This window comes from Rhipicephalus sanguineus, chromosome 1, assembly GCF_013339695.2.
Source record: "Rhipicephalus sanguineus isolate Rsan-2018 chromosome 1, BIME_Rsan_1.4, whole genome shotgun sequence".
In the NCBI taxonomy this organism is placed as follows: domain Eukaryota; kingdom Metazoa; phylum Arthropoda; class Arachnida; order Ixodida; family Ixodidae; genus Rhipicephalus; species Rhipicephalus sanguineus.
In genome coordinates, this window is record NC_051176.1 from 317826297 (window position 1) to 317852709 (window position 26413).

The 26413-nt window shown below is 51.2% G+C and overlaps 1 protein-coding gene across 1 annotated transcript in view; it reads right to left on the bottom strand.

The window, feature by feature from the left end:
* Positions 1 to 7563: 7563 nt before the first annotated feature.
* The window catches only part of LOC119383626 (QRFP-like peptide receptor), a 258219-nt gene continuing 239369 nt past the window's right edge, over positions 7564 to 26413 (bottom strand). Inside the window, exon 3 of the mRNA XM_049413154.1 lies at positions 7564 to 7821. Within this exon, the coding sequence (XP_049269111.1) occupies positions 7585 to 7821 (237 nt within the window). The 3' untranslated portion in view covers positions 7564 to 7584. The remainder of the gene's footprint in view (positions 7822 to 26413) is intronic.

A 26413-nucleotide genomic window follows, 5' to 3' on the forward strand; every position in this document is an offset into this window, starting at 1 on the left:
GTAGGCCGCTTAAAGAGCCACTTATAAGCGTCGAAAATTTGACCTACTTTCCGCCTTATATGCGTTGTTTTAAGCGGTCGTTTGCTAAGAGTGTACTACATCAGCGAAAAGAAACTGTCGACCGAGAAATAACTCTCAGAAATCACTGGAAGAACATTGTAAAGGCAGCAAAATATTACTCTTACTATACTCGCTGAAAACCTCAGCGGCGTAAATAATTACTACCGTTTCTGTGTTCAAAAACTCGGTTAGCGTGACAGTAAATTTTTACCATGACTGGTACATGTAAAAAAAAACCAGAAAAGGTAGTGCGCTAGAGGACAAGCAGTTTACTCCCGTTTCTGGTTATTGTTGTTTAGTGTGTAGCAGGCTCTGGGGTGGGTCGCATTTCATGGGTTGCTCGCCGTCGCTGCTACAAACCCTGTCGGCCCAGATTAGGTACGACTTTCTCCTTGCCTGGTACTCTTTCTCCTGCCCCTTATAATGTTTTTCTTGATATCCCCGAAGACGCGACGGCGCGGTGTAGGCGCTTGAACTCTGGACTTAAACGCCGCGTTTCGGCGTGAAAAATCTCCGCCGACTGTCTATATTTCCGATCGTCTTCCAGACACCGCAATCCACCCGGAATCCCTGTTGATCTCCTCAGCGTCAACCAAGGTCCCTACTACTTCGCATTCTATCTCGTAATTTGGCGAGAAAAATACATTTTCTGTCAGAGAGGCGATGTCTGTGAGCCGCGTAGATAGCGGCGCGGCTAGTCCTAAGGGCGGCGTTAGGGCTAGCTGCACACCCGGTGTGGTCGGCACAAAATACACTTATACGTTTGGAAATAATCCACCCACCGGTGCAAATCGGAGTCCACAGAGCACTGGGGACCCTAGAAGTCCGATGCGGCACAATTTCGGTTGAACACGGCCTCAGAAAGCACCAAGAAAATAAGAAAACACGGGAGCCAATCGCAACGCGTCCGACCTGCTCGGCCCCTTCCGATCACCACCAAACGCACGTGACACCGTTCATGCTGGTTTTCGCAAACAGCTCTGCAAGGGCGCTCGATGCCATGCTGACAACTGACACCGAAGAAGAAAATCTCGTTGCCGCTTTTCTGAAACGCGCCGAAGAAGCTCGGCAGCTCACCCGCCTGCGAACCAAAAACCAGCACACGATAGACAGCTGTCTCTACAATCTTTGATGGCGCCACCTGGAATACCAACGCGGTGACTGTGTGTGATTGTGAATGCGTGTGAGTGTGGACGCCGATACGCCGACGCGGACTGAGCGAGAAGCTTCTTCGACGACACTTCGGGCGAGAAAAGTAGTTCGACGTGTCGGCGCACTGAACTACGAGGCTATACTTGAGGCCATTGCAAACTGCAAGCGGCGCCGCGCGCGACTCGAAGTCGCTCACGTAGTACGCCTTCAAGCTTACTTAGCGCGCTGATGAGCTGTCAAACTCCACTCCGAACTTGTTTTGTAAATATCCTCTGTATCTATTTTTACTTGCATAGTCTGTTATCAGCACCGAGGCTATGCTATTTATGAGAGGGGGGGGGTATTGCCACGCGCTCTTTCTTATTTTTTTCGTGACGAGCGGTCCTAGTCCTCCGCAATAGCCAAGTCCAACGGGTGGTAGAATTCCGAACCAGAATCCTGCGGTTCCCGTCTCACATGGGAGAGGTATCAGAAACCCAACGCAACATTAACGAGACGGCACACGCCAGAGCGTGTGCCGCGAACCGCACCGGCGATTGTCGTCTACGGGACAGCACCAAAGACCTTTTGACGAGCTACAACGTAATTACCAAGGCTCTACCTGGCCCGCCGAACCTTCCCTCCGCCCAGCGACAAGCTGAATAGGACGCAGGCAGCGGCCCTCAGACAACTGCAGACGCGCTCGCACCCCAAACCCGCACAGTATAACAGACTCTACCCGAATACCTACCCGACAAATATGCGCAAGGTCTGCCATACTGAGGTCCCCACATTAACTCGCATGCTCTGGGACTGTAACAAAAACCCTGCAGGGTGCTACCTCCGGAACCCTTCCGCCGCAATGGGCTGCTGCCTTGCGGAGCCCCAGCCTCGGCGACCAACTTTGGGCCGTCTAGAAGGCCCGCAAGGCGGCGGTGAGGCAAGGCCTCGACGTCCCCAAGTGGGATGCCTAAGGGCCGGTCGGCGAAAGCTCTGCAGGAATACCAGTGAAGGTGTTACCAACCAAATCGGGTTTCGCCCGCAAGTACCACTCTGCTCAAGCTGTGCCGCAATGTTTGGGAAGCTTCGCGATTGTTTCAGACAGTTCTGTTAAGATTACACAAGGGAGGCGACTAGTCTAGTTTATTCGGGAACATACGCAAGCATCAGTGATAACGCTGGATGGGTCGTTCACTCAAATATAAAAGACGTTCAGAATTACCGGCGGCCGGCAACCGTGATCGTCACTATTAGTGTACAGTATCAGTGTATCAGTGCTTCGGTTAGCAGATATTTTAAGTTAGTTTTCGGGGCCAAAGTAAGCCCAATAAAGAATTTCGTCTCTACCAGTTGTCTGCCGCTTTCATCATTGTCACTACCACGTCACAATAGGGAGTTTTAGTATACTGGAAAACACCTACATTAGCGTTAGCGTGCATCTCAAGGGTAACGCTAAAACGGAATGCGCTGTGTGCCAACTGGTGGTCCTTTAGTAGAGCGGAAGGCATTCCCGCCAACGCAAGCACATACGGGGTCATCTAGGCATAAAAAGACTCACCCCCGTATTCTTAAACGCACCTTCACTCAACACTTCTCCTCGACTTAGCCAAGTCCAGGCGAAGCGCCTGCCTTCACTCAAGGCGCCGCTGCGTTTCTTCAACTCTTCCGCCTTTCCTTGTCCAAGCGACGCTTTGCTTTGACTCGAGTGAAAGGCGAGGGCTGAGAAAGGCATCTCATAACGAGAATATTCCTAAATGTGGTTAGGAAATGGCTGTTTCTGCACAATATTTATGTGTTTTTCTTAGTTAATCTTCCCTATCAATCGACGTTACGGCAAAATACACGTCTTTAATTCGGTAGTGCAGCTTCCGTGAGCCTTGAAGCGAAACCCCCGCTTCAAATCTGGCAACAGTCGCACGCTAGCTGCTGAAAGAACAGCCGACTCCGATTTGTCTGCTGCTGACAGTTTCCATGTGCTTAGTTTCTTTTATTCCGCGTGCGTCTGTTAATGGAGGTTTATAATTACGGTAATGTCTGCGTGTGCATTGCTCGTGACCCACCTTTCGCTATGGTGACTGACGAACTACTTGAGTGATAGCGAAAAGCTGGGCCCATCGAACGGACGATTTGTCGCTTTGTTTACCTTCGTGCTGCTGAGAGCCTTCTGATCACAGATGCAGCTGCAGCACGGATAATGCGGGTGAGTCATTTTTACGTAAGATCACATTACACAGATGTGCTTTTTGAAGTCGCCATAGTATATTGTGTGCAAGAATAACTTGTGGAAGATAAACTTGCTCTTGCAGCGGAGTACTAGCATAGTTCATGATTAGAGGGGCCTGTGCAATTGTTATTTTTGTCATTTCATTTTCTGTGACCTTTAGCGCGACACTGGTAGTGGTTCTACTTCTTTTATTTTGCAAATGCGGAAGAGACTGCTTGCAGCTGCTACGGTGTCGCGTTAAGGAGTACGTATGTTATACCTGTGGTTGAGCGTTCAAATTAGACTGTAACGCAGGTTGACGAAAGCATTCGTTTGTCTTTTTTCCACTATCGACGGAAACACTGTTTTAAAGTCGTTTTTTTTAACTGGCAGCACGTGTTGTCGTTTAACCGGGACTGATGTGCGTTTGTTTTCTTCTTAACAGCGTTTCTTGACATAGGTATACTTTATGCAAAGTTTTAATATTTTAGGATGCATAAGTCATATTCACCCTGCATTTGTCGATGTGCCTAGCGTGACAGATTCTAATGGGCCCAGCGGCCATATTTTAAAATGTTTGTCCTGCCTTTTTATTTTGGAAGCGCAGGCAGCCTGTACTTAGTGCACGAGTGCCCTGTGTACTGAAGGTTTGGCATTCATTCGCAGTTTGTGACCCCTTGGAATACCTGCTGAGGAGGGCACCGACGTCTGTGCTGTATAAGGAAACTGTGGCATTCCATACAGCATCTTATGTTATTCTGCACATCGTGAGACTGAAGCCGTTTCCGACTTCTACGTCTGTTCTGCCTTAACAACAACCATGTGCGTGCACTCAACCTGGGCGGATGTGTTGCAAAGGAACAGAGTAGTTTACTCTGCTGATTCAACGAAGACGACAGCAGCGAAGTGGGGAAAGATGCTCAAGGACCTTGCAGTCATCACGGCTACATCTGGTCACAAGAACACTGTAAATATGGTTCAATAAAACTTGCTGCTGGGCGAGTTGGTTCATACTTACAATGAAATAATGGTCTATAGTTTGCGCGCAACCATTCATTCCTTGCAAACCCTCTCAATAATTGTAAATGTAAGCTATAGCTGTAAAATTATCATGCCTACATGTTGAAACCACACCACCTCACTTTGTTGGAAGAGGAACAGTGCTGCATTCTATAGAACATGTTTAATTGTTGCAGAACTGTTTTTTCTGTAGAATCAGATCAGTTGAAATTTTTACGAGTCTGCCCGAACACGAAGGCGCAAAGATAACGCTAAATTGGGTATTGACACTTGGGCAGAGCAGAAATTAATTGCGAAGGGTAAAGAAATCTTTATTATATGTGCTTGATGAAGAACAACGTAGGTGACAAAAAATTGCACCATCTCCCGCTAAAGGGAACCATGTGTGAATGCGAAGCAGCGGGGAGGTGGTTCGCTTTAGCGGGAGATGATGTAATTTTTTTTTCTTGCGTTCTCGAGCCTGTGCCTTCCTCTGGCGTAAAATCAGCACTGTCTTCCAGTCTCCATCCAGCTCCCGCTGCGTGGAACTGCCGGCGTCCGAGGTATATTCGACTGCCGCAAAGTCGCAAGATCATGTACGTCTGCCTCTCTGCAGTCCATGCCATTGGTGTCGTCGTAGGATTCTTCAGCGAGGGGGGGGGGGAGGAGGAGAGCACGAGCGCCGCGCGTCTAGAACCACAGAAGCAGAGGCGGCCATCGGCAGCTCGTGCCACGTCAAGACTCCAGAGGCGTCGCTGCTGCCTACTCGTCGCAGGTGTGAATGAGTCACGCGAGAGGGGGAGAGCGTAGGAGAGGAGAGAGAGAGAGGGGGAGGGGACGCGCATGCGCTGGCGGTCATCGCCGCGTTGCGCAGGAGAGAATGAGGCGCGCGAGAGGGGGGAGCGTAGGAGAGGAGAGAGAGAGAGAGGCAGAGGAGAGGCGCATGCGCATTGGCGTGCGGACGCCACCACCACCACCGGACACAGCCCCGAGCAAAACATGTTTCGCATCTAAAAATACAAGCGTGTGAAGCTGCAAGGTGTCCGTTAATCAAGCATATGTAGCCTGCATACTGTCAAGATGAACTTCATTGTTTGACAGCGCAAAAGACGAAGACACGAGAAGGAGAACTACACAGGACAGGCGCTGACTAACAACTGTTGGGTTTATTGAGCAGAAAGGAACAAATACACGTAAACCGACTGCGCGCGCATCATCGCATTACAGATAATTGTCACTTCTTTCAAGCAGGCTAAATTCGCAATCATGCAGATAGATAGATGGGGTGGAGATGCAAACATCATTGTTGTACTTGATATGAAAAGCTTCTATGATTTCACGAGACCTTTGGTCAACGTGCCTGAAGATGACATGCGTGCGATTAAACAACGGTTTCCAAGCACAAGAACGACAATGAGCAGATAAATGTGAAGTAGGCGTGCCTTTTAAAGTGTTATTGTGCTGGCGTAGTCTCTCGTTAAGGCGAGCACCCGTCAGTCCAATATATTTCTTTCCCCCAAGTTAGCGGGATGTCATACACTACACCACATGCGCATGATAGAAAACAGTTGCGATGATTAACAGAGCACAAATTTCTGCGTGACTGGCCATTCTTCTTCCTGTCTATCGCGGCACATGCTTTTCCAACCTTACCACGAGCAGAAAAAACAACATTTACGTCGTAGCCCTTGGCAATCTTTTTGAGCCTATGCTAAAGCCCATGGACATATGAGATCACGGCAACATTCTTTGGCTTTTTGGTGGCGTTGGTGCGCTCACCTGTTTGAGAGGCGGACAGTTTTAATGATTTTAGCAACCTCAGCGAAATGGACGATAGGGTTGAGACAGGAAAGCCAGCATTCTTTAGCCTAGCCAATTGTTCCTTAAAGCTGACTTCAATTTTATGATGGCACGACTTTGTCAGTGCCGAGTTTAGTGAATTGTAGGCAATGCCGTTCTTAACTATCTTGGAATGCCCCGAACAATAACTAAGGAGCAATTTTTTTGAGCGCGGCGAAAAGCACCAGAATAGATGCTCCGGCTCAGCAAACAAACACAGGTCTAAATACTGAATGACACCATTTTTAGGCAATTCAGACGTGAAGCGTAAACCAAGGGCATTGTCTTTGAAGATATTAGCAGAGATCTCACAGCAATGGGTAGCGCGCCGGTTCGAGTACGCGCAGCCCAAGATGGCGATTTCGCCAATCTTGCACGTTAGGCGGCGCGCATTTCAGTATGGCGCCCCCCTGGCGTGATAATTTGAAAACGTGTATACGAGCGTGCGCTCGGTCGGCTTCCGTCATTCTCGCTTCGCTTCTGTTCAGATGAGTTGTAACCTCAACGTCGGCGCCACTCGTTCACTCGGCGCTAACGGAAAGCAACGCACAAACACAACGTAATGATAACACAAACACTAAATACAAACCTCATATACTAACGGAAACGCCGAGTGAACGTAACGGAAACTTTGTGTGCGCCCCCAATGGTGCTTCGCATCCCCTCATGTTTCCCTTGAGTGGGAGATGGTGTAATTTTCCTTCATGAATCAATGCACACATAAGCCCAAGGCAATCTTACCACACATGCGCATTCACCAACAGCTCTAAACAAAATGTGTAACAAGGATGGTTGTGTATTAGACACGCGAAGGCATGGAATCATATTCAAATGGGTGCAGCGTCTAAGTATCACTGATACATAGTTGAGCTCTTTTCCCCATGTGGTAAGCTTCTAACCGGCCGCGCATGCTCATTCTCACTTCTGCTTAGGATCGACGTCCCTTCATATAGTGCGTATCTGTCTTCCCGTATCTAATACACTATCATCCTTGTTACACGTTTCGTTTGCAGCCATTGTTGAGTGTGCATGTACAGTAAGGTTGCCTTGGGCTTAATTGTGCAATGACATATGAATGAAGGAATAAAGCCGTTGATAGCCAGCGCTTGTGTCGTGTCTTTTCTTCGTGGAGCTTCTTGTGTGTTTGCGCTGCAATGTTAACGTCAGGAATATGTACCCTAGACCCAAATGAAGTTTTATTGGAGACACTAACAGCAAAAACTAATACTGGATGAAAACGCTGGCGCTTTGACGTTTGGAATAAGATGCCTTCCTAAATCAAATAATCAATCTCTGCTGTAAGAGGCCAATGCTGCTGCTGCTGCTGCTGCTGCTGCTGCAGAGTTCCGAATTCAGCCCGAAAGGACCGGTCGCTGCACCGCCCAATTGCTAAAGCTGCTCTGGAAGGCCTGTGAAGTGTTTGTGGTGCAGTGAAGCGTTAGCCTAGGCCGACGAAAACCCAGGAGACGGAAGAAAGCATCGCGAAATTTAGAAGACATCGCATTGTAGAGGATGGGATTCACTGCCGAGTTCATGTACAGCATCACACGGCACAGGTACAGCAGGCTGTAGAAAAGCTCCAGGCTCACCTGCGAACGGAAAGGAAGTGTTGAAGAGTTATCGGTAGCAGGCCACACAGCGATACATTCCGAGCACCGCGGTAAGAAGGATGATAGCATGCCATTCAAAGGTACTGATGGTGGTGATGATTATGTATGCTTTTATTGGCGCCAGGGCCACGTGTGGCCAAAGAGCGTCATGCCCAATATTATGATGTTAGCCCTGACCAGGGCGTTATGACGACGATATGTAATATAGCTGTAAAATGGCCTAAAGTCAATCGATATATAGAAGCGCGAAAGATATATATAGTATATAATTATGACAGTTACATGTGTAGTGGTCTATTGGCGTTGAACGTATCACAAGTGATCACAATGCAAAAAATTCACAGCATATCTACGGGTGAATGATGAAGAGCTTGGGCGAAGCTCCTGAAGTAATCATGGTTACACCATGAAATCTTCAGTGGTTTCGCCCAGCAGTAATCAAAGCGATAGCCCAGTGCATCATCAAAGACGTGACAAACGCTGTACATATTTATACAAGAAATTTTACTAATCGTAAGTGGTAGCTAGACGTGACTTCCGTTCCCCCTTCATTATAACGGCTTTATGGTCGGTGAAGTGATGGATCGGTGATGGGTCGTAGTGGGACGTTTGCAAAGGATCGGTGATGGGAGATACTGTTCGGGAGATACTGCCGGTTACGCCTTACGCCGGACGCGTGACAAGGTTAGACTAAGAGGAGCTTCGCCCTTAAAATACGAGAACACGGACATCGCATGAATGCGTCCTCAAGCCGTCCTTTGAGCGCAAAGGACGGGAGGCAGGTGCTTTCATTTAATACCACTACAAACGCAGCAACTCCCTTGAATGGCCGTGCTAAGGATTGCCTGAAAATATAACGTGAAAACTGTCCACATCCTTCAAAAATGCGAGCAATGCTTCATATTTACGAAGAGGTTCTCTATACCTATGAATATTCAATGATGGAGCGGCATTTGCTGCCGGTGTGGTAATGCAAAGTGCTTTTACTGTTAGTGTTACTTATTAATTTGCTACCGTCTCTTTGATACCTGCGGCCAATTACCGAGATACGGTTTGATAACATCTAGCCTATTTGTATTTCTCTATCTTATAAGCGCAAAAGGCATAAGCGCCAACATGAAACTTGGATGTGTATGCATAAATTTCATGGGAAGAGTACTTCTGCTGCACTTCGAGAAAATATATACGGACATGTGCGACAGGCACGTAACACTCATGAAAGATTACATCACAATCTATAAGCTGCCGCTACCACTGCGTGAGTTGTACAGCGGGAGTCATCACACGAGGATTGGCTTTCTTCAGGAAACATCTAACACGCAGTTAGTAGGGCTCTGTCACTGCAAGATGGTTGTGAAAGATGTGATAGCTGGGCAACAGGAAGGTTACTTATCCGAACTGATATGATCCGTGCTTTAACTATTTAGAAAGCCTGTTTCCCTATCATTCAACGTTACCGAGGCAACACTGATGCACGTGGTTGAGTTTGCTTTATTCTGTCCAGATTCCGTGATCTCCCGGCCAGTCCGTGTTTTGATTTACAAAGAACATTACTGCTCGCAAACTGCGGATTGCACCCGCAATCTTTGCAGTGCAGATACGGGTGCGTGCCACCTGCGAGAACCTTCAATGACTATGCATGTTCTCTGAGTCTGCCATTTAGATATCGGCCTGTCTGGCCGTTGTACACTTTTCCGCAGCTTGTGGAGATAGGTTTAGCACAAAGCTTACCCTACGAGGCGACCGGGAAGGGACGCGACGTTCTCCCCTGCCGCAGCGAACAAAGACGTTACGGCCAGGTTCGTCGGCTCTTCAGCACGGCGCACAAAAGGCACTCGAGGCAGGATTTCAACAAACCCCCGCAAGGGCGTCTGCGCAAGCAGGCGTTTGGTGTGTAGCGACACCACGGACCCGAGCTAACGGGGGGGTTTCGACCTCCTCCCACGCCTAGCCGTGCGTGGCTTTGCCGTGTCCGGGGAAAAGGGGATCCTGGGGATTGAGCCGACGCCGGGTGATTGGACCTTTAAGGCCCCCCGGCAGAGGCAACACATCCCTTTGGCCTCGGCTTCACGTAGACGGCACCCCTGGGCTGACCCACCCAGGGGAAATCGGCAGTCGCCTTTTCCTGTCTCTCTCTCCCCTCACATCTTCGTCTTTCTCTCTCACTTTGCATCTTTTCTGTCCTCTTCTCTCTTCCATTTACTTCCGTTTTTTCTTGGCGGCGAGGGTTAACCTTGTGTATGTGCCCTCTCTTGGGCACATTATATTTGGTTATAGTAGCTGTGTACAGCTGGCGTTGGCATGCCTTATATCAATATAAGTGCTGTTGCGTCCCCATGTTGGGCTCCATGGTGGGCGGCTGACATGGCTGCCGAAATTATACACAATCTATGGCCTCATTCTCCTTTCCACGATTGAATGATCGCCCTGTCACAAAGAGAGGGCGCACCGAAGACACCTTGAATGCCTTGCTTAAACCAAAAGAAATTTTTCCACGCTTCCACGTCATCCACTGCCAAACACTCGAAAAGAATGCCAGAACAATCTCTCCCGTTGTTGTGTCCAAATGCCTCACCGAAACTCTCGGCCACGGTTACCAGGCAACTAGAATGGCTAGCGGAGACCTTCTCCTTGAAGTACAAAGTAAAATGCAATATGAAAAACTGTCCAAACTTGTTTCGTTGGGAACCACACCTGTCTCAGTCACCCCGCATCGCTTTCTGAACAGCTCGCGAGGTGTGGTGTCAGACCAAGACTTGATCGACCTGACAGAAAATGAACTCCTCGAGGGATGGAGCGACCAGCATGTGATCAATGTGCAGAGAATTAAAATCAGGCGTGAAGATAAAGAAATCCAGACAAAACACCTCATTCTCACATTTGCCACAAGCACACTGCCACAACATGTCGAAACAGGATACTTGAAACTAAAGGTCAGACCCTACATCCCCAACCCGCGACGCTGCTTCAAGTGCCAGCGTTTCGGTCACGGCTCTCAGAGTTGCCGTGGCCGTCAAACCTGCGCCAAGTGCAGTTCACATGAACACCCTGCTGACAACTGTGTTGAATCTCCACACTGCGCAAACTGCGACGGTGGGCACCCCGCCTACTCTCGTGCATGTCCTTCGTGGAAAAAAGAAAAAGAAGTAATCACACTCAAGGTTACAGAAAACATCTCCTTTAGGGAGGCGCGAAAACGCCTTTCTTTTGCGCAGGGACCTTCATTCGCGGACGTGGCACGCAAGGGGGCAGTGCCGCAAAGGTTCGTGGCGACCGCGCGTACCACGCAAAGTGGACGGGCGGCAGCGCCATCCGCCCCCTCAGCGGAAGCAGCCTCTGCTGCTCCGCAACCAAAGGGCATGCAGGCCTCCGGATCTGCAGGCCCAGGGCCTTCTGCTCAGGCAGAAAGCCCTAAAACTCTGACACCCGTGCGCGTTAGCCGCGAGCGGGCATCCAGCGCCTCTGCCGAGGCGATGGACACAATGGCAAGTCCAACGGCGTCTCAAGCGCCGAAGGAACGGCGCAGCTCGTTGGAGCGCGCCAAAAAAGAAAAAGCCCGCGTCACAGGGCCTGGAAAGGGCTCTGTGACATAAGGCAATAGTTCTTCCAGTACACACAGCACTAATTTACACTCAAAATGGATACACAAATTATACAGTGGAACGTGAGAGGTCTTCTAAGAAACCTCGACGATATCCAAGAGTTGCTACATGAACATTCACCAAAAGTGCTGTGTGTACAAGAAACACACTTAAAATCCAAGAACACGAATTTTCTACGCCAATATGTCATATTCCGAAAGAACCGGGATGATGCTGTGGCGTCGTCTGGTGGCGTAGCTGTTATAGTTAATCAAGGAATTGCATGTACCCACTTACCACTCCAAACGTCCCTTGAGGCAGTAGCTGTCCGAGCCGTTCTCTTCAACAACCTGATCACAATCTGCTCACTTTATGTACCCCCGCACTACCAGCTCCAGAAACATGAATTTGAGTCCTTAATAGATCAACTTCCAGAACCATATCTGGTCCTTGGAGACTTGAATGCACACAACAGTCTGTGGGGAGACTCTCGCTGCGATGCGCGAGGTCGTCTGATCGAACAGTTCCTTTTCTCTTCTGGCGCATGTCTCTTAAATAAAAAACAACCAACATACTATAGCCTCGCAAACAGAACATTCTCGTCCATAGATCTCAGCATAGCATCTCCATCACTTCTGCCCCTAGTCAAATGGAAAGTTATCAATAATCCTTACGGAAGTGACCACTTTCCAATACTTCTGAACATACCAATTACAAATGAATGTCCCCCTCAGGTTCCAAAATGGCTGAGTGAGAAAGCAGATTGGGAACAGTTTCGGAAAGTTACACTGTTAAGTTGGACGGACATGGCTGCCTTAAGCATAGACGCAGCTGTAGAATACTTTACAGCATTTCTGATTGATGCTGCAACCAAATGTATTCCACAAACAAGTGGTCACTCTGGAAAACGACGAGTTCCATGGTGGAACAAAGAGTGCGGAAATGCGCGCAAGAAACAAAACAAAGAATGGAAGTTGCTTCGCGACTATCCGACAGCTGAGAATCTTACAAATTTTAAGAACATAAAGTCAGAAGGTTGGAGAACGCGCCGACAGGCAAGAAGGGAACGTTGGCAGAAGTTTTTATCGGGCATTAATTCATATACGCAGGAAGCTAAAGTCTGGAGCATGGTTAGTAGGGTAGCAGGGCGGCAGGCATATTCACTCCCTCTTGTAAACACACAATGCGACAGCTTGGAGGACCAGGTAAACTCCCTCGGCGCACACTTCGAACAGGTGTCGAGCTCGTCGCACTATACCGAAGCTTTCCAACGATACAAAACACGAATCGAAAAACAGAGACTAGAGCGAAAATCCACAAAACACGAAGCATACAATGAACCTTTTTGTATAGCTGAGCTACAAGCATCGCTTAATTGCTGCAATAATTCCGCCCCAGGCTCCGACCGTGTCGTATATGAAATGTTAAAACACCTGCCATCTGAAACCGATAAAGCCCTCCTTTCGCTGTATAATGCTGTTTGGTTTGCTGGCGAGATCCCCTCGGCCTGGAAAGAAGCCATTATTATTCCCATTTTAAAGCAGGGCAAGGACCCATCCTCAGTTTCCAATTACAGGCCGATAGCCCTAACAAGCTGTCTATGCAAGGTTTTCGAAAAGATGATAAACAGGCGACACCTACACTTCCTTGAAATAAACTGTCTACTTGACCCATACCAATGCGGGTTTCGAGAAGGTATATCAACAACGGACCACCTGCTACGTATCGAGGCACAAATCCGTGACGCTTTCGTCCATAAACAATTCTTTCTGTCTGTGTTCCTCGATATGCAGAAGGCCTATGATACCACATGGCGCTTTCGCATACTTCGAGACATCTCACATTTAGGTGTACGGGGTAGGATGTTCACCATAATCGATAGTTACATGTCAAATCGAACATTCCGTGTTCGCGTGGGCACTGTTTTGTCTCGAATATTTGTCCAAGAAACAGGAGTTCCGCAGGGTGGTGTATTGAGTTGTACACTTTTTATTATCAAAATGAATTCCTTGCACCAGTCCATCCCACGTAACATGTTTTATTGCACATATGTCGATGACGTACAAATCGGCTTTACATCTTGCAATCTCGCAATATGCGAGCGGCAGGTTCAACTTGGTTTGAACAAGGTAACTAAATGGGCAGACGAGAACGGGTTCAGCCTTAACCCGCAAAAAAGCACTTGCGTATTATTCTCAAGAAAGAGAGGCCTCCAACCCGATCCGGACATTCACCTCCACGGCCAGCGAATACCTGTGAAAACGGAGCAGAAATTCCTAGGTGTAATTCTAGACACGAAACTAACGTTCATATCACACATAAAGTATATAAAAAACAAGTGCATAAAAACAATGAATGTTCTGAAAGTGTTGTCACGCACTACTTGGTGTAGTGACACAAAGTGTCTGATGAATTTATACAGAAGCCTCATACGCACGCGCCTAGATTACGGGGCGATAACCTATCAGTCTGCGACACCAAGCGCCTTGAAGATGCTTGACCCTGTCCATCATCTAGGCATTCGACTTTCTACAGGTGCTTTTCGTACAAGCCCCGTGGAAAGCCTTTATGTCGAATCGAACGAGTGGTCGTTACACCTCCAGAGATCCTACCTCTCTTTTGTATATTTCCTCAAGGTGAACGCGAATGGAGAAAACCCCTTACACTCTACTATCAATGATCTGTCCAGTTCAATCCTGTTTGAAAACCGTCCTGCCATGAGAAAGCCCTACGCACTTCGTGTGAGGGGCCTAGCTGAAGAAATGGGTGTGCCACTTCTTGGACACCGTCTGCTGGCTCCCGCCGCATATCCCCCGCCGTGGCAGTGGAAACTAATAGATTGCGATGTATCCTTCGTAGAAGTTACTAAGCACGTGCCTGCTGCACATATCCGTACACACTTCCTCGAACTCCAGCACAAATACACTTTTCCAGAATTCTTTACCGATGCTTCTAAGTCTCACACTTTTGTGTCCTACGCCGCGATCGGTCCATCGTTTACGGATGCCGGCGTTCTGCATCCTAACACAAGCATTTTCACAGCAGAGGCATATGCAATATTGGTGGCCGTTAACACATTAAACAATTAAAAATAGACAATGCAGTTATATATACAGATTCCCTAAGTGTTGTAAAAGCTTTAAAAAGTTTGAAAAAACATAGAAATCCTGTCCTTGTTTCTCTTTACTCACTCATATGCACTATCTGCACGTTCGGACAGCATGTTGTTGTATGCTGGGTGCCAGGGCATCGCGAGATCGAAGGGAACGTGTTGGCGGACCGGCTCGCGGCATCTGTTCACGGAAACGCTGCCGATACCCCCATGACTGTCCATGCACTGGACCTGAAGCCCTTCCTAAAACTAAAGCTTAGGGCTCATTGGCAGCACTTATGGAATAAGGAAAAGCAAAATAAATTACATCTTATAAAACCATACCTTGGTAATTGGCCGCCGATATCAAAGACACGTCGTACACAAGTAACACTCTGCAGACTCCGAATAGGACACACACATAGTACACATACATACCTTTTGTCCGGAGGCGACCCACCGTTGTGTGACCACTGTGGTCACCCGCTCACTGTACTCCACATCCTACTGCAATGCAGGGAACTAGACGCTCTCAGGAAAAAGCATTTCTCATCAATATACCTTCAGTTCCCACTCCATCCCGATATGTTCATTGGCAAAGAACCTCTTTTTAAGTATCAGTCCCTCTGTGAATATCTAAAGGATGTAAATTTCAATGTTATTTTTCCAGGCGCTCCGTAGCGCGGTCTCATCATTGAGGCTGCTGCTGTGGTAATTCTTTCAAAGGAAGCACCTGCCTCCCGGCCTTTGGGCTCAAAGGCCTTGAGGAGGCATTCGTGCTGTTTTCCCGCCTCTCACTTGTAAATACCATACTCACTCGTCATTCATCCCACGCCCATAGATCACATCACTTGTCACTGCCATAATTTTATACCCTATACACTCCTTTTACGCTCCTTTATAGCGCGTGATTTTAGGCCTCTATACAGCCATAATACACCCTGTCATCGAAATCATTGGTCATTGCCAACACCACACAGAAGACATGGCGCTCTTTGGCCACCCATGGCCCTTGCGCCACAAAACCCCACTAACAACAACAGATTTCAACAAACAACACGGGTTTATTGACCCAAGATGCAGCACAGTAGAACAGTCACGGGCTTGCAGGCCGTTCGACCGATCGAGTACGCTTGCCAGCGGCGCTACGACTATCACACAAAGGGCAGCAGTCGAGCACACGAACGAGAAGCCGCCTGCTAGAGCAGCGCGTCAACCTCTCGTGCTGGCCTGAGAACATCTGACCCGGGCAAGCCAGCGCCAGACAGAAGCGAGCTCAAGGGGGAAGAGGGTTGTCACTGGTGGCCAATGAGGACAGGCGCAGCGCAGTGACCTAGGCTAGCGGGGTGCGGACGCATGCCCGCGCGCCGGGAAACCGACACATGGCTCGCACCAGACAAAGAGGCCTGGCGCTGCCGTCGTGGCCGCCATATAGCCGATTAACGGCGGTTCCCGGCGCTCGAGCAGCGCGAATCCAGCACACGCACTAGCTGGGGAACGAGGTGCCAAAGGGGAGTGCGCGATCGATTCCCACATTCCCCCCTCCTAAAGACCGAGGCCAGCCTGTGAAAGAGGCCGTCTGAGGCCAAGTGGCAAGGTCAGCTCAGCCGCAAGGCGGCTGGCCAACATGGCAATGCCCAAAAGGATGGAGTCGTCTTCCCAAAGGTACAGACGCCCATTTTTTTAACGTGAACGCGCGAGCGTCGACCGGCGAGTTGATAAGCGCCGCACAACGGAGCGCAGCGACGAAATGAACGAGAATACGCGCATGCGCGCCATGAGCAATCCTGGGCAGCTGTCGCCTGCTAGGCTTTTACGATAACCGGACACCACGCCCGCTTTACTCTATTTTCCTCTGGCAGCCGAGGCGGCATCTTTGATTCTACGCGAAGCGCATTCCCGAGAAGGCGGATGAAAGGCGTTATAACAGCGAAGAGCAATAGCAACGACATCTGATCGGAATATTTCGCTTAGCGATTCACATCTTTCTGCAAATACAGAAAAGAAGGGGGTACCACGTGCCACTTCATAATCTTTTTTCAGCGGCGTTTAGAAAAGAAAACAAGAGGCGATAACGGACAAAAAAATGTCGGCAGCTTGCGCTAGTGGTGCGCGGCTGGAATGACAGCGGAGCTTGCGGCCGACCTAGCTTATTAGAAAGACCTTAATTAACATGGTGATAACTAGCAATGCATAAATTACCATGATCTTAATTCAGAAGTTCTCCACTAACGCGGTTCTCATTAGAAAGGTCTTAATTAGCGTGATTCTAATTTAATTAACAAGACTAAGTAATAAGGTTGTAATTAACAGGGTACCAATTAACAAGATCTTAATTAGCCTGGCTAATTAGCGTGATTATGCATGACATGCTTTAATTAGTTTGATCTTAACCCAGCTTGGCTTAATTTGCTTGACTAAGCACGAAGGTTAAGACCAAAAAGAAGAGGCGGAAAAGAGCCAGAGCGCGCGCCCGGCGCTGGTGAGAGTTTCTTGTGGACTCTGCACGGCATAACGAAAAGCTTAACAGCTGCGCTGTAAAAATTCTGATACGCACGTAGTATAATTAGCTGGTGTAATCACATCCCATCCACCTGAAGCACGACCACTTGGCCTTTTCTTTGTAACTTGATGGCATCGTTCATACGCGTAAAAGCAAAAAAAGAATTACGATAGCGGTGCTCAAAAGAAGTGGGCGTTGTGTCCGGTTCCCGTAAAAGCCTAGCGGACGACAGCTGCACAGGACTGCTCATAGCGCGCATGCGCGTATTCTTGTTCATTTTGTCGCTGCGCTCCGTTGTGCGGCGCTTATCAACTCGCCGGTCGACGCTCGCGCGTTCAGGTTAAAAAAAAATGGGCGTCTGTACAAGTCCATAAATCCGCCATGGTCACACCAAACGTCCCACCAAAAGTTCCACCACCGGCGAGCCCACTGCCGGGAGAAGGTCCGCAGCCCAGGAGGAACCGGGAAGGCTGCACCAGGTTGGGCAGCCAGCCCGCTTGAAGTTCACGGACTGGAGAGGTTGGCAGACGGCAACGCACGAGGCGTGGCTGCCAGATGCGAGCGGCAGCCAACCGCCGGAAGTCGCTGAGACGGGGGCCACACAGGAACAGCAGGCAGCCAGGAACGGAAGCCAGAGCGACCACGCTCGGGCCTCGGCCAAAGCTTGAGTGGGCGGACTAGCCGCCGAGGGCGGCTGCCAGGTTGGGTAAGGCAGGGTGGTGGTGGCTGCAGGCCAGAAGGCAGGAACTAGGCCCCCGCAGGAAGGACCAAGGAAAGCGGGCCACATATTCAGCAGCAGGTTGGCGGCACGGTTGAGCCAGGCGCAGGGGGACGACCGGGCGACGCGGGAGGGGACAGTAGTGCCCGCGGCATAGCCGGCTTGCCAAAAAGGGGTGCCTGCCTGACAGTGCCGCCCAACAAAGGGGCGCTTGCCAGGTTACCGCTTGCGCGAACACCACAATAACGTCTTCAATACGGTCCAGGGTCACATCGGCATTCATTGCCGTGACTGCGGGTGCACACCCGGTTTCAATCAGAGCAAAGTGATGGCGTGATGGCGAGGCATAGGGATCAGCTAACTCGCGAAGTTATTGAAGCAGATTTCATACATAAGCTAGGAGATAAGTGGGTTAGTGCTCCCTCTATTGCGCTTCTAAATCAAGAAATTGATTACCTGGCTGGGTTTTAGGGCACACGTGGTGATATGCGCGCTGTATTGGAGATGATGAGGCAATGATGGCAGCACCTGTACATCCTTTCTTTCTTTCTTTTCTTGTCTAGCGCCCTCTCCCTTGCTATGTATATATGCACTTCTTATCGAATTAAAGACTAGTTGGAAGTCAGCGCTCTTTACCTTTGTTGTCTCGTCCCTTCCTTTTATTCTTGCGCTGTTAATATTTTGAAATGAGCAATACCAGCTTTCTGTTTGCACCCGGCGGCTTGACCGCCACGCTCCTCTTGGGAGCTCAGCTCTTTGAGCCCGTCAACAATTTGCTGACAAAACGGATCGTTCTGCTGTGCCTTGAGTAGGTCCTCTCTCCTGAAGACGATACCGGCGGACGTGACAGGGTCTACCAGGTATGCATCCTCACCCGAGGCGGTCGACTCGAAAATCACTGCGCCGTCGGGGTTCGCGACTTTCGACCCATTGGAGCCAGGGGCCCCTGAGTCTACTTGGTGCGACTGCTCTTGGGAGTGGTCGACACAAGTGACAGACGCCGAAACGGGGGCACGCGACAAGGCGTCAGCCACTACGTTCGAACTTCCTTTCCGGTAGCGCAAAACAAAGTTGTACCGCTGCAAGGTCAACACCCAGCGCGCGAGGCGGCCCGAGGGCTCGCGCAAGCGCTTGAGACAGGTGAGTGTCCGTCTTCACCACGAATGGCACGCCGTCGACGTAGCAGTCGAACTTCCGGAGAGCAAAGACTATAGCGAGACATTCCCATTCAGTCACGCTGTAGTTGCGCTCGGCGGCGTTAAGTTACCGGCTCGCAAAGGCGAGTGGCCGGAGGACGCCGTCGTGCTCTTGAAGCAGTACCGCCCGGAGGCCCAGGTCGCTCGCGTGCGCTTGGACAACGAACTCCCTGTTGAGGTCGGGCAGCTTCAGATCGGCTGTGGTCACTAGAGCTTCGCAGAGCGCCCTCAAGGCTCACTCTTGCTCCGGCCCCCAGCTCCATCGTGCCGACTTTTTCAACAGTGCGGTCAAGGGCGCTTGGAGGTCCGCGCAGGTTGGGATGTACTGTCGGTAGTAGTTCACCATGGCCAAACAGCGCCTCAGGCCATGACTGTTCGCCGGCGTCGGGTACTCCACAATGGCTCGTACCTTCTCCTCGCACGGCAGAACGCGACCACTCTCGATGGTAAAGCCCAATAGCGAAATTCGAGTCTCAGCTATTTGAGCTTTCTTCGGGTTCAAGGTCAACCCGGCGGCACGCAACCTCTCGAGGACATCCTCCAAGTGGCGGAGGTGCTCTTCGAACGTTCGAGAGAAGATGACGACGTCATCCAGGTACGCCATGGCGAAATGCCATTTAGCGTCCCCGAGGATGCAGTCAATTAGTCTCTGGAACGTAGCTGCAGCTCCAGAACAGCCAAACGGCATGCGGGTAAACTCGTACAGACCTCTGTGAGGGGTGAACGCAGTTTTCTCCGCGTCAGCCGGCTCCATCTGAACCTGCAAGTAACCGCGGCTAGCATCCAAGGTGCTGAAGTAGCAGGCACCGCCTAGAGCAGCCACGATCGAGTCAACGTTAGGCATAGGATAAGCATCAGCCGGCGGTAGTCCACACAGAGCCGATAAGAGCCGTCTCTTTTGGGGACCATTACCACTAGTGAACCCCAGGGACTGTTTGAGCGTTGGACAACTCCGGTCTCAATCAACTCATCCAATGCCTGGTCAATTTCTTTCCTCTTGGCCACACTGACAGGGCGAGGATTGCATTTCCACGGTTGTGTGTCGCCTGTGTCGATTCGGTGCCTCACAAGAGAGGTGCAACCCGGGCGTTCAGTAAACATGTCACTGAAACGAGTCAGCAGCGACGACAGGCGTTCCTTCTCATGTGTCGACAAGCTGTCCGGCAAAGGCGGCAGCGAGCGATCCCAGCTGCTGCTTACCGTGGTGGTCACCGGCGTAGCCGAGACCTCGATCGTCCACCACGGTAGCGCTATGCTCGAGAGAAAGCGGTAGGCACGGACCGTTTTCCGCCGCGCCGGCCAAAGGGCCAGTCTTGGCGTCGGAGTGAGAGACACGGGCCGAAGGGGCCACGTTTTGTCTCCCCTTCTCTCTGCTCTCTCGTGGCGTCCGGCGACTTACGGGCAGCCGAGACCACGGGAGGTGTAGCGAATGGCCGTAGGGCGCCGAAAGGGCCGTCCCTGTAGCCTCCGCTCGCGACGTCTATCACGATACCCGTGCGCGCGAGAAAGTCGCGACCAAGAATCACGGGCACGGAAAGACCCGGGAGATGCACGAAGCGCTGTCGGCGCGCGCGATTCACCCAGCGCACAACCAACCGCGCAGCGCCGCACGAGGTGGCAGTACCGCTGGCGGGGTGGAAGGCAGTGTCTAATGCTCAAATGCAGACAGAGCGGTCGTTCAAATGAGCCATAGCCTCTTCGCCGAACAGCAAGATCGAAGCCCCGCTATCGAGCAACGCCGCAAACTCTTGACCAGCGATCGTAAGGGCGATGAACGGCGCCGGCGTGAGTGGAAAGTCATGTCCAGCGCGACACACCATCGGTGCCAGAGGTTGGGTTACACACCCATGCTCTTGTACTGCTGTAGCCGCCAGCGAGGGGGAGCTCACCGACGCCTCACCCCGTTTCCCGACGGGCGAGCAGGCCCTTGCGATGGGTGGGGTGCGTTGCATGATCGCGCGGTGTGGCCGCGCTCATGACAACGGTAGCAGACGACGCCTTTTGCCTTATCAGTGAGGGATTTTGGCGACCCTTGAGAGCTAGGAGGCCTCCGTTCGCTAGCCGCAGCGAGTGGGGGGGGTGCTCCGCGATCGGATCTCCCCTCGTGCATTGGGGCACGGGGGTTCCGTTAGAGTGTACCGTAGTTCCGTCCTCGTTCGCCTTGCAGTGCAAAGGGGCACGCCCAGGCGTACGAGTACGGGTCGAGAGCGCAGTCCGACACGTCGGGCGCGTCTCGTTGCTCTCTCGCGGCCGAGGCCGCCTCGCAATTAGGGACATTACGGTGTCATGAGTCACCACCAGCCCACGCACAACGAGGCTCGAGAGAAGCGGACGGCGGTGGCGGCGGGCGGTAGGCTCTCGCCGCCAGTATGTCGCCCTGAATACGCTTCGCATCGGAGGCCAGCACGTTTAGGTTACGATAACGGGTGCTCCGAAGGTACGCGGCGAAGGTTGGATGAGCCTGGCGAATGGCTCGCTCTACATTCTCAGCGTCTGATGCCGTAGGGTCGGCAAGGAGGTAGAGCTCCTGGAAAGCCCGGACGTACTGTAGAAGAGATTCGCCGGGATGTTGTGTTCGGAGCTCTAGCTCGCGACGCATGCGACGCTCGTAATCGGGAGGAAGGAATTCGCTACGGAAGAGCGCCCTAAACTCCTTCATCTAACGAGCTTGGTGGCCGACAAGTCGGTACCACCGCGCTGCTTGGGCTGTCAGCGATACAGGCAATAGACCCTTTTCGAAAAAGGGCGCCCCTAGCGCCGCGCACGCAAACTACAGTCTGCCGCCATTGTGAGGGCACCGCAGCAGACGACGCAGGCTTCGGCAATGTGCCAGTGCGTGACATCTCAGCACCGCCGAATCGTGAACTGCCATCAACGTTTTTCGTAGAGACGGCGTGCTGCAATGCTGCAGAAGTGCTGCGTTCCCATGTGCCACCATCGAGGATATCGCGACGAGAACAGCGATAAGGTACACGATATAACTTGAACAACAAACGCACGTGCTCTCTCTCCGTACGTGATGTCAAACGAACGTGCGGAAGGGCGCCGTTTTCTAACGCGCTACAGAAACGGACGTGCTTATTTCACAGCGCCATGTGTAGCCTTGCTTTTACGAATGAATAGTCTTCTCCCGAGTGTCTGCATGCGGTGCATTGCGATAGATTGTTTGTGCAGAAATACTGCGAGGGTTCGTAAGGCCAGCCATAAAAATAAAAAAATGAAGTTGCGTACCGTTCATTTAGTACATACAAGCAGGGCCGTAGGCAGAAATTTTTTTCGGGGGGGGGGGGGGGGCAACTTGATCTGAAGTGAGGGCCGGGCAGGCAGATGTGGTAGAGTGTCATTTTGTGCTCTGTGTGCTATGGCAAAAAAAAAAAAAAACTTTCGGAGGGGGGCACGGGCCCGGTGTGCCCCCCCCCCCTCCCTGGCTGCGCCACTGCATACAAATATACCCAACGCGTGGCGTCCGGAAAATAGTTGCGTGGTGTGGCTTGCGTAGGACAGGATTTTCACCGGTAGCGGCGATCGCATAGTTCCGCGACAGTGACGTCCTTCCTTTCCTTCGGTGAGAAGTTTGTAGCTTTCGGCGAGAAGTTTGTAGCTTCGGCGAGCCTTTTTTTTTCCGGTCCGGGCGCGCACGCGAGTTGGCTGTGGTCACGGTCCCGCAACCGCGGCAGTCGAGCCAAACTGCTCGTCCAACCCGTTGAAGGGTACAAAATGTTGCTCATTGTGCATCGGAAGCACCTCAGAAAGACCAACGGAGAGTACTAAGAGCTCGTTCAAGCATGCAAACGGTGAGATTTCAGCGGATGACACGGAGAACTAGCCGCCAACACAAACATCATAGCACTCACGCATTTGACGGCTCGCTTTCCATGCCCTCACGATGGCGCGGGCTATCCCACGCTCCTTTGCGAAGCGAAACTGACGAAAAGCCCACCGTCAGGTGGCGTATTTATGAAAAGGGTCTATACACTACCGAGCATAACGCTGTCGCTCAGCCCCATCGCCCGCTGATAGCGGTGCAGCGCCTCGAGGTACTCTGTGACACTCATGCGGTCCGAATAACCGCTGTACTCAGGCAGAGGTACCCTTGGGCTACTCGGTGCGCTTGGCTGAGGGGACTCGAGGTCTCCCTTTAAAGCACAAGGCTGCGAGCGCGCCGCTTCCAACAGGACGTTTAGGAGCTTTGCCGCAGTTGCGTGCAGCGGCGATTACTCCGACGCAGGCGCGGCCGTAGTGTAGGGCTGTTTCCGCTCCGACGGACGCATGAGGCCTCACACGATAGGCAAGCGGATCGACCGCGGAGCACGGTGGCTCACGTCTGTCGAAAGTGCCGCCTACGTGTGTCTGAGGCATGCAAGCGTCGGGAAACGCGGCGACGTTGTCGGCCAAGCCAGCTGGCTTGCGCACAACGTTGTCAAGCCTTTGCGCTCCTGACCGAGATGGGTCAGTGAGAGCGTGCATGCCGACACCTAAGTGGACTAGGTAGGAAGGCTCGGGTGCGGCGGTTTTGGCCGTCAAATGCGCTGCTCACAAGGAAAGGCCAGCGAGAGGAGACGACGCATTGGAGCGCCTCGTAAGCGCGTGCTCCGCGTGCGTCTCGAACAGCTGATAGAGCCCGCAACTGGCTTGGCTAGGACTGTAGTCCCCATTCGAGCGGTTAGCATCACCATAAGGGGCCGCAAAGAAGGGGCCCCTTATGGTGGGGTCTCTCCCGGTGACCAAAAGCAGAGGGCCGCCAGAGGCGACCGTAACTCGTGCTGTCGGCTTCGTCTGCATCGAACGAGATCAAGTCCGTCGCCACGGGATCAAGCAGGAACGAGCGCCTCGAGGTGGACTGCTCTGATGCCATGCCACAACCACGCTGGGCGCCAGTTATGTGGAGATAGGTTTAGCACAAAGCTTACCCTACGAGGCGACAGGCAAGGGACGCGACGTTCTCCACTGCCGCAGCGAACAAAGACGCTACGGCCTGGTTCGTCGACAATCCAGCACGGCGCAGAATAGGCACTCGAGGCAGGATGTCAACAAACAACACGGGTTTATTAACCCAAGATGCAGCACAGTACGACAGTCACGGGCTTGCAGGCCGTAAGGGGAACTCCGCAAGACCGATCGAGTACGCTTGCCAGCGGCGCTACGACTATCACACAAAGGGCAGCAGTCGAGCACACGAACGAGAAGCCGCCTAGGTGCTAGAGCAGCGCGTCAACCTCTCGTGCTGGCCTGAGAGCATCTGACGCGGGCAAGCCAGCGCCAGACAGAAGCGAGCTCAAGAGGGAAGGGGGTTGTCACTGGTGGCCAATGAGGACAGGCGCAGCGCAGTGACGTAGGCTAGCGGGGTGGCGTGAGCATGTCGAGACATGTGCGGACGCATGCCCGCGCGCCGGGAAGCCGACGCTTGGCTCGCACCAGACAAACAGACCTGGCGCTGCCGCCGTGGCCGCCATACTGTCGATTAACGGAGGTTCCCGGCGCTCGAGCAGCGCGGGGCCAACACACGCGCTAGCTGGGGAACGAGGTGCCAAAAGGGAGGGCGCGCTCGATCCCCACAAGCTCAACGGAATTCTGTACACGACCTCCCCGGTATAGGGGACGAATAGCATGACATGCTTTTTGTGCAGCCTTTCTTGTTCACCTTTCCCTTCCCATGATTTTTAACCATGCAGCGCAGCTTGGCCAGTTTGCAAGGGGCTGTGAGCACAACGTCAACCTCGTGCTTGCGACCAATCTTCTTCAGAATGTGCAAGCCAGAATGCACATACGGCATGAGAACAATTTTTTTCTGTTTTCCTTTTATCCTGGGTGTTGGCAGCACTTCTCTTTAACTTCTGTAACAACGTGCCACCCACCGCAACTAGCAGATTGTCCGGGTAACCCAAGCTGAGCAGGTGATTCACTTGCTTGCAGAAGCTATGCTCTATGTTATGCAGACAAGATTTCTTCAAAGATGAACTAAGGCAGGAAATAGCAATTGCTCTTTTTACGAGCTTACTGTGTGATGAATCATATGGTGACAGACGTTTCTTAGACCGTGGCGAAAATTTCCAGAAAACATGGTCAACTCGATTAAAAACCAAGGTAACATCTAAAAACTGCAAAGCATCATTGGCTGGTTGTTCATGAGAGAATGATAATGAACTTGCGCATTGTTTGACACAATCTAAAATTTCGTTGGCAACAGATGTGGGTGGTAAGTTATGCATTATGTTCAAAATTACTAGAAAGTCGTCAACATATCTGTAGACTTTAACTACAGGTTGTGCCACAAGCTCGGCTTGAAGTTGCCGTTCAAGTTTTGCTAAAAATATTTCACAGAGCACCCGAGCCGCACAGGAACCACTGCATATGCCCTTCTTTTGGACAAAGGTCACATTTTCAAATTTCGCCATGGTCGCGCACAAGTACCAATGTAGAAGCTCTAAGAAATTTTCTAGATTATAAAGCATTAGTTTCAAACGTCACGACCCCGAAAGAGTCAATGCTTTCCCGAACAGCTAAAAACAGTTCATCGTGCGGGATAGAATAAAACATTCCCCCTACATCGACTGATATTCCGTAATTAGCTCCAAGCATGCCTAACGACAACTCTTGCACTAAAATGTCCGAACACTTCAGTTTGAACGGGTCAACCGGTGCCAATAGGTTTAGGTGCCGGTGCAGGTAAGAGCTGACGATATGCTGCCAACATCCCTTTTCCGTGACAATGGCTCGCAGAGTACACATGGCCTTGTGGGTTTTGGCCGAAAAGAACACGCCAAGAACGTCACCCTTGCAAGACTTCACAGCTTTGGAGAGGCTTTCCAGTTCCATGTCCGACAGGAGCGCTATTGCTCTTGATTTCGCCTTGGCGAGTGACCTGAGAAACGGTTTAAAATTCTTCTCTATAGCTAATTTCGCGTTTCTTTGAAGAGCTGTTCAGGCAGGACGGCAAACCCACCTTCCTTGTCGCACTGCAATAGCTCTGATGGGCGCGAGAACGAGTACCGAGACAGGCAAAGAAAAAGCGAGAAAGAGATAGAGAGAGAAAGAGGAAGCGAGAAATGGAGAGAGATAAAGAAGTAGAAATAAACAGACGAAAAAGAACGAAAAAAAAGAGATAAGATAAAAAGAAAGAGAAAAATAAAGACACGAGTGCGAGGCTGCCTAATCTTTTCTTGGTCAGGTGCGGTGCACGGTGTTCCACAGTGCTGGCGCACCTAAAGTGCGAATATTTTCACAACGAGCTAATTCGCGCTGGTAAGGACGCAGCGCTCTTCTCGGTGCAGCCAACGATGAAACAGTCGCCCACGGTTGTGGCATATCGGATATGGTGTTCCGCTGTGATACACGAGGTCGCGGGATCAAATCCTATTTCGATGAGGGCGAAATGTATACACGCCTCGGGTTGTCAAAATAGTCCACAGTCCCTCACTACGGCGCATCTTATGGACATATCGTGGTTCGTAACACCGCACATTTAAATTCCATACTACGAAG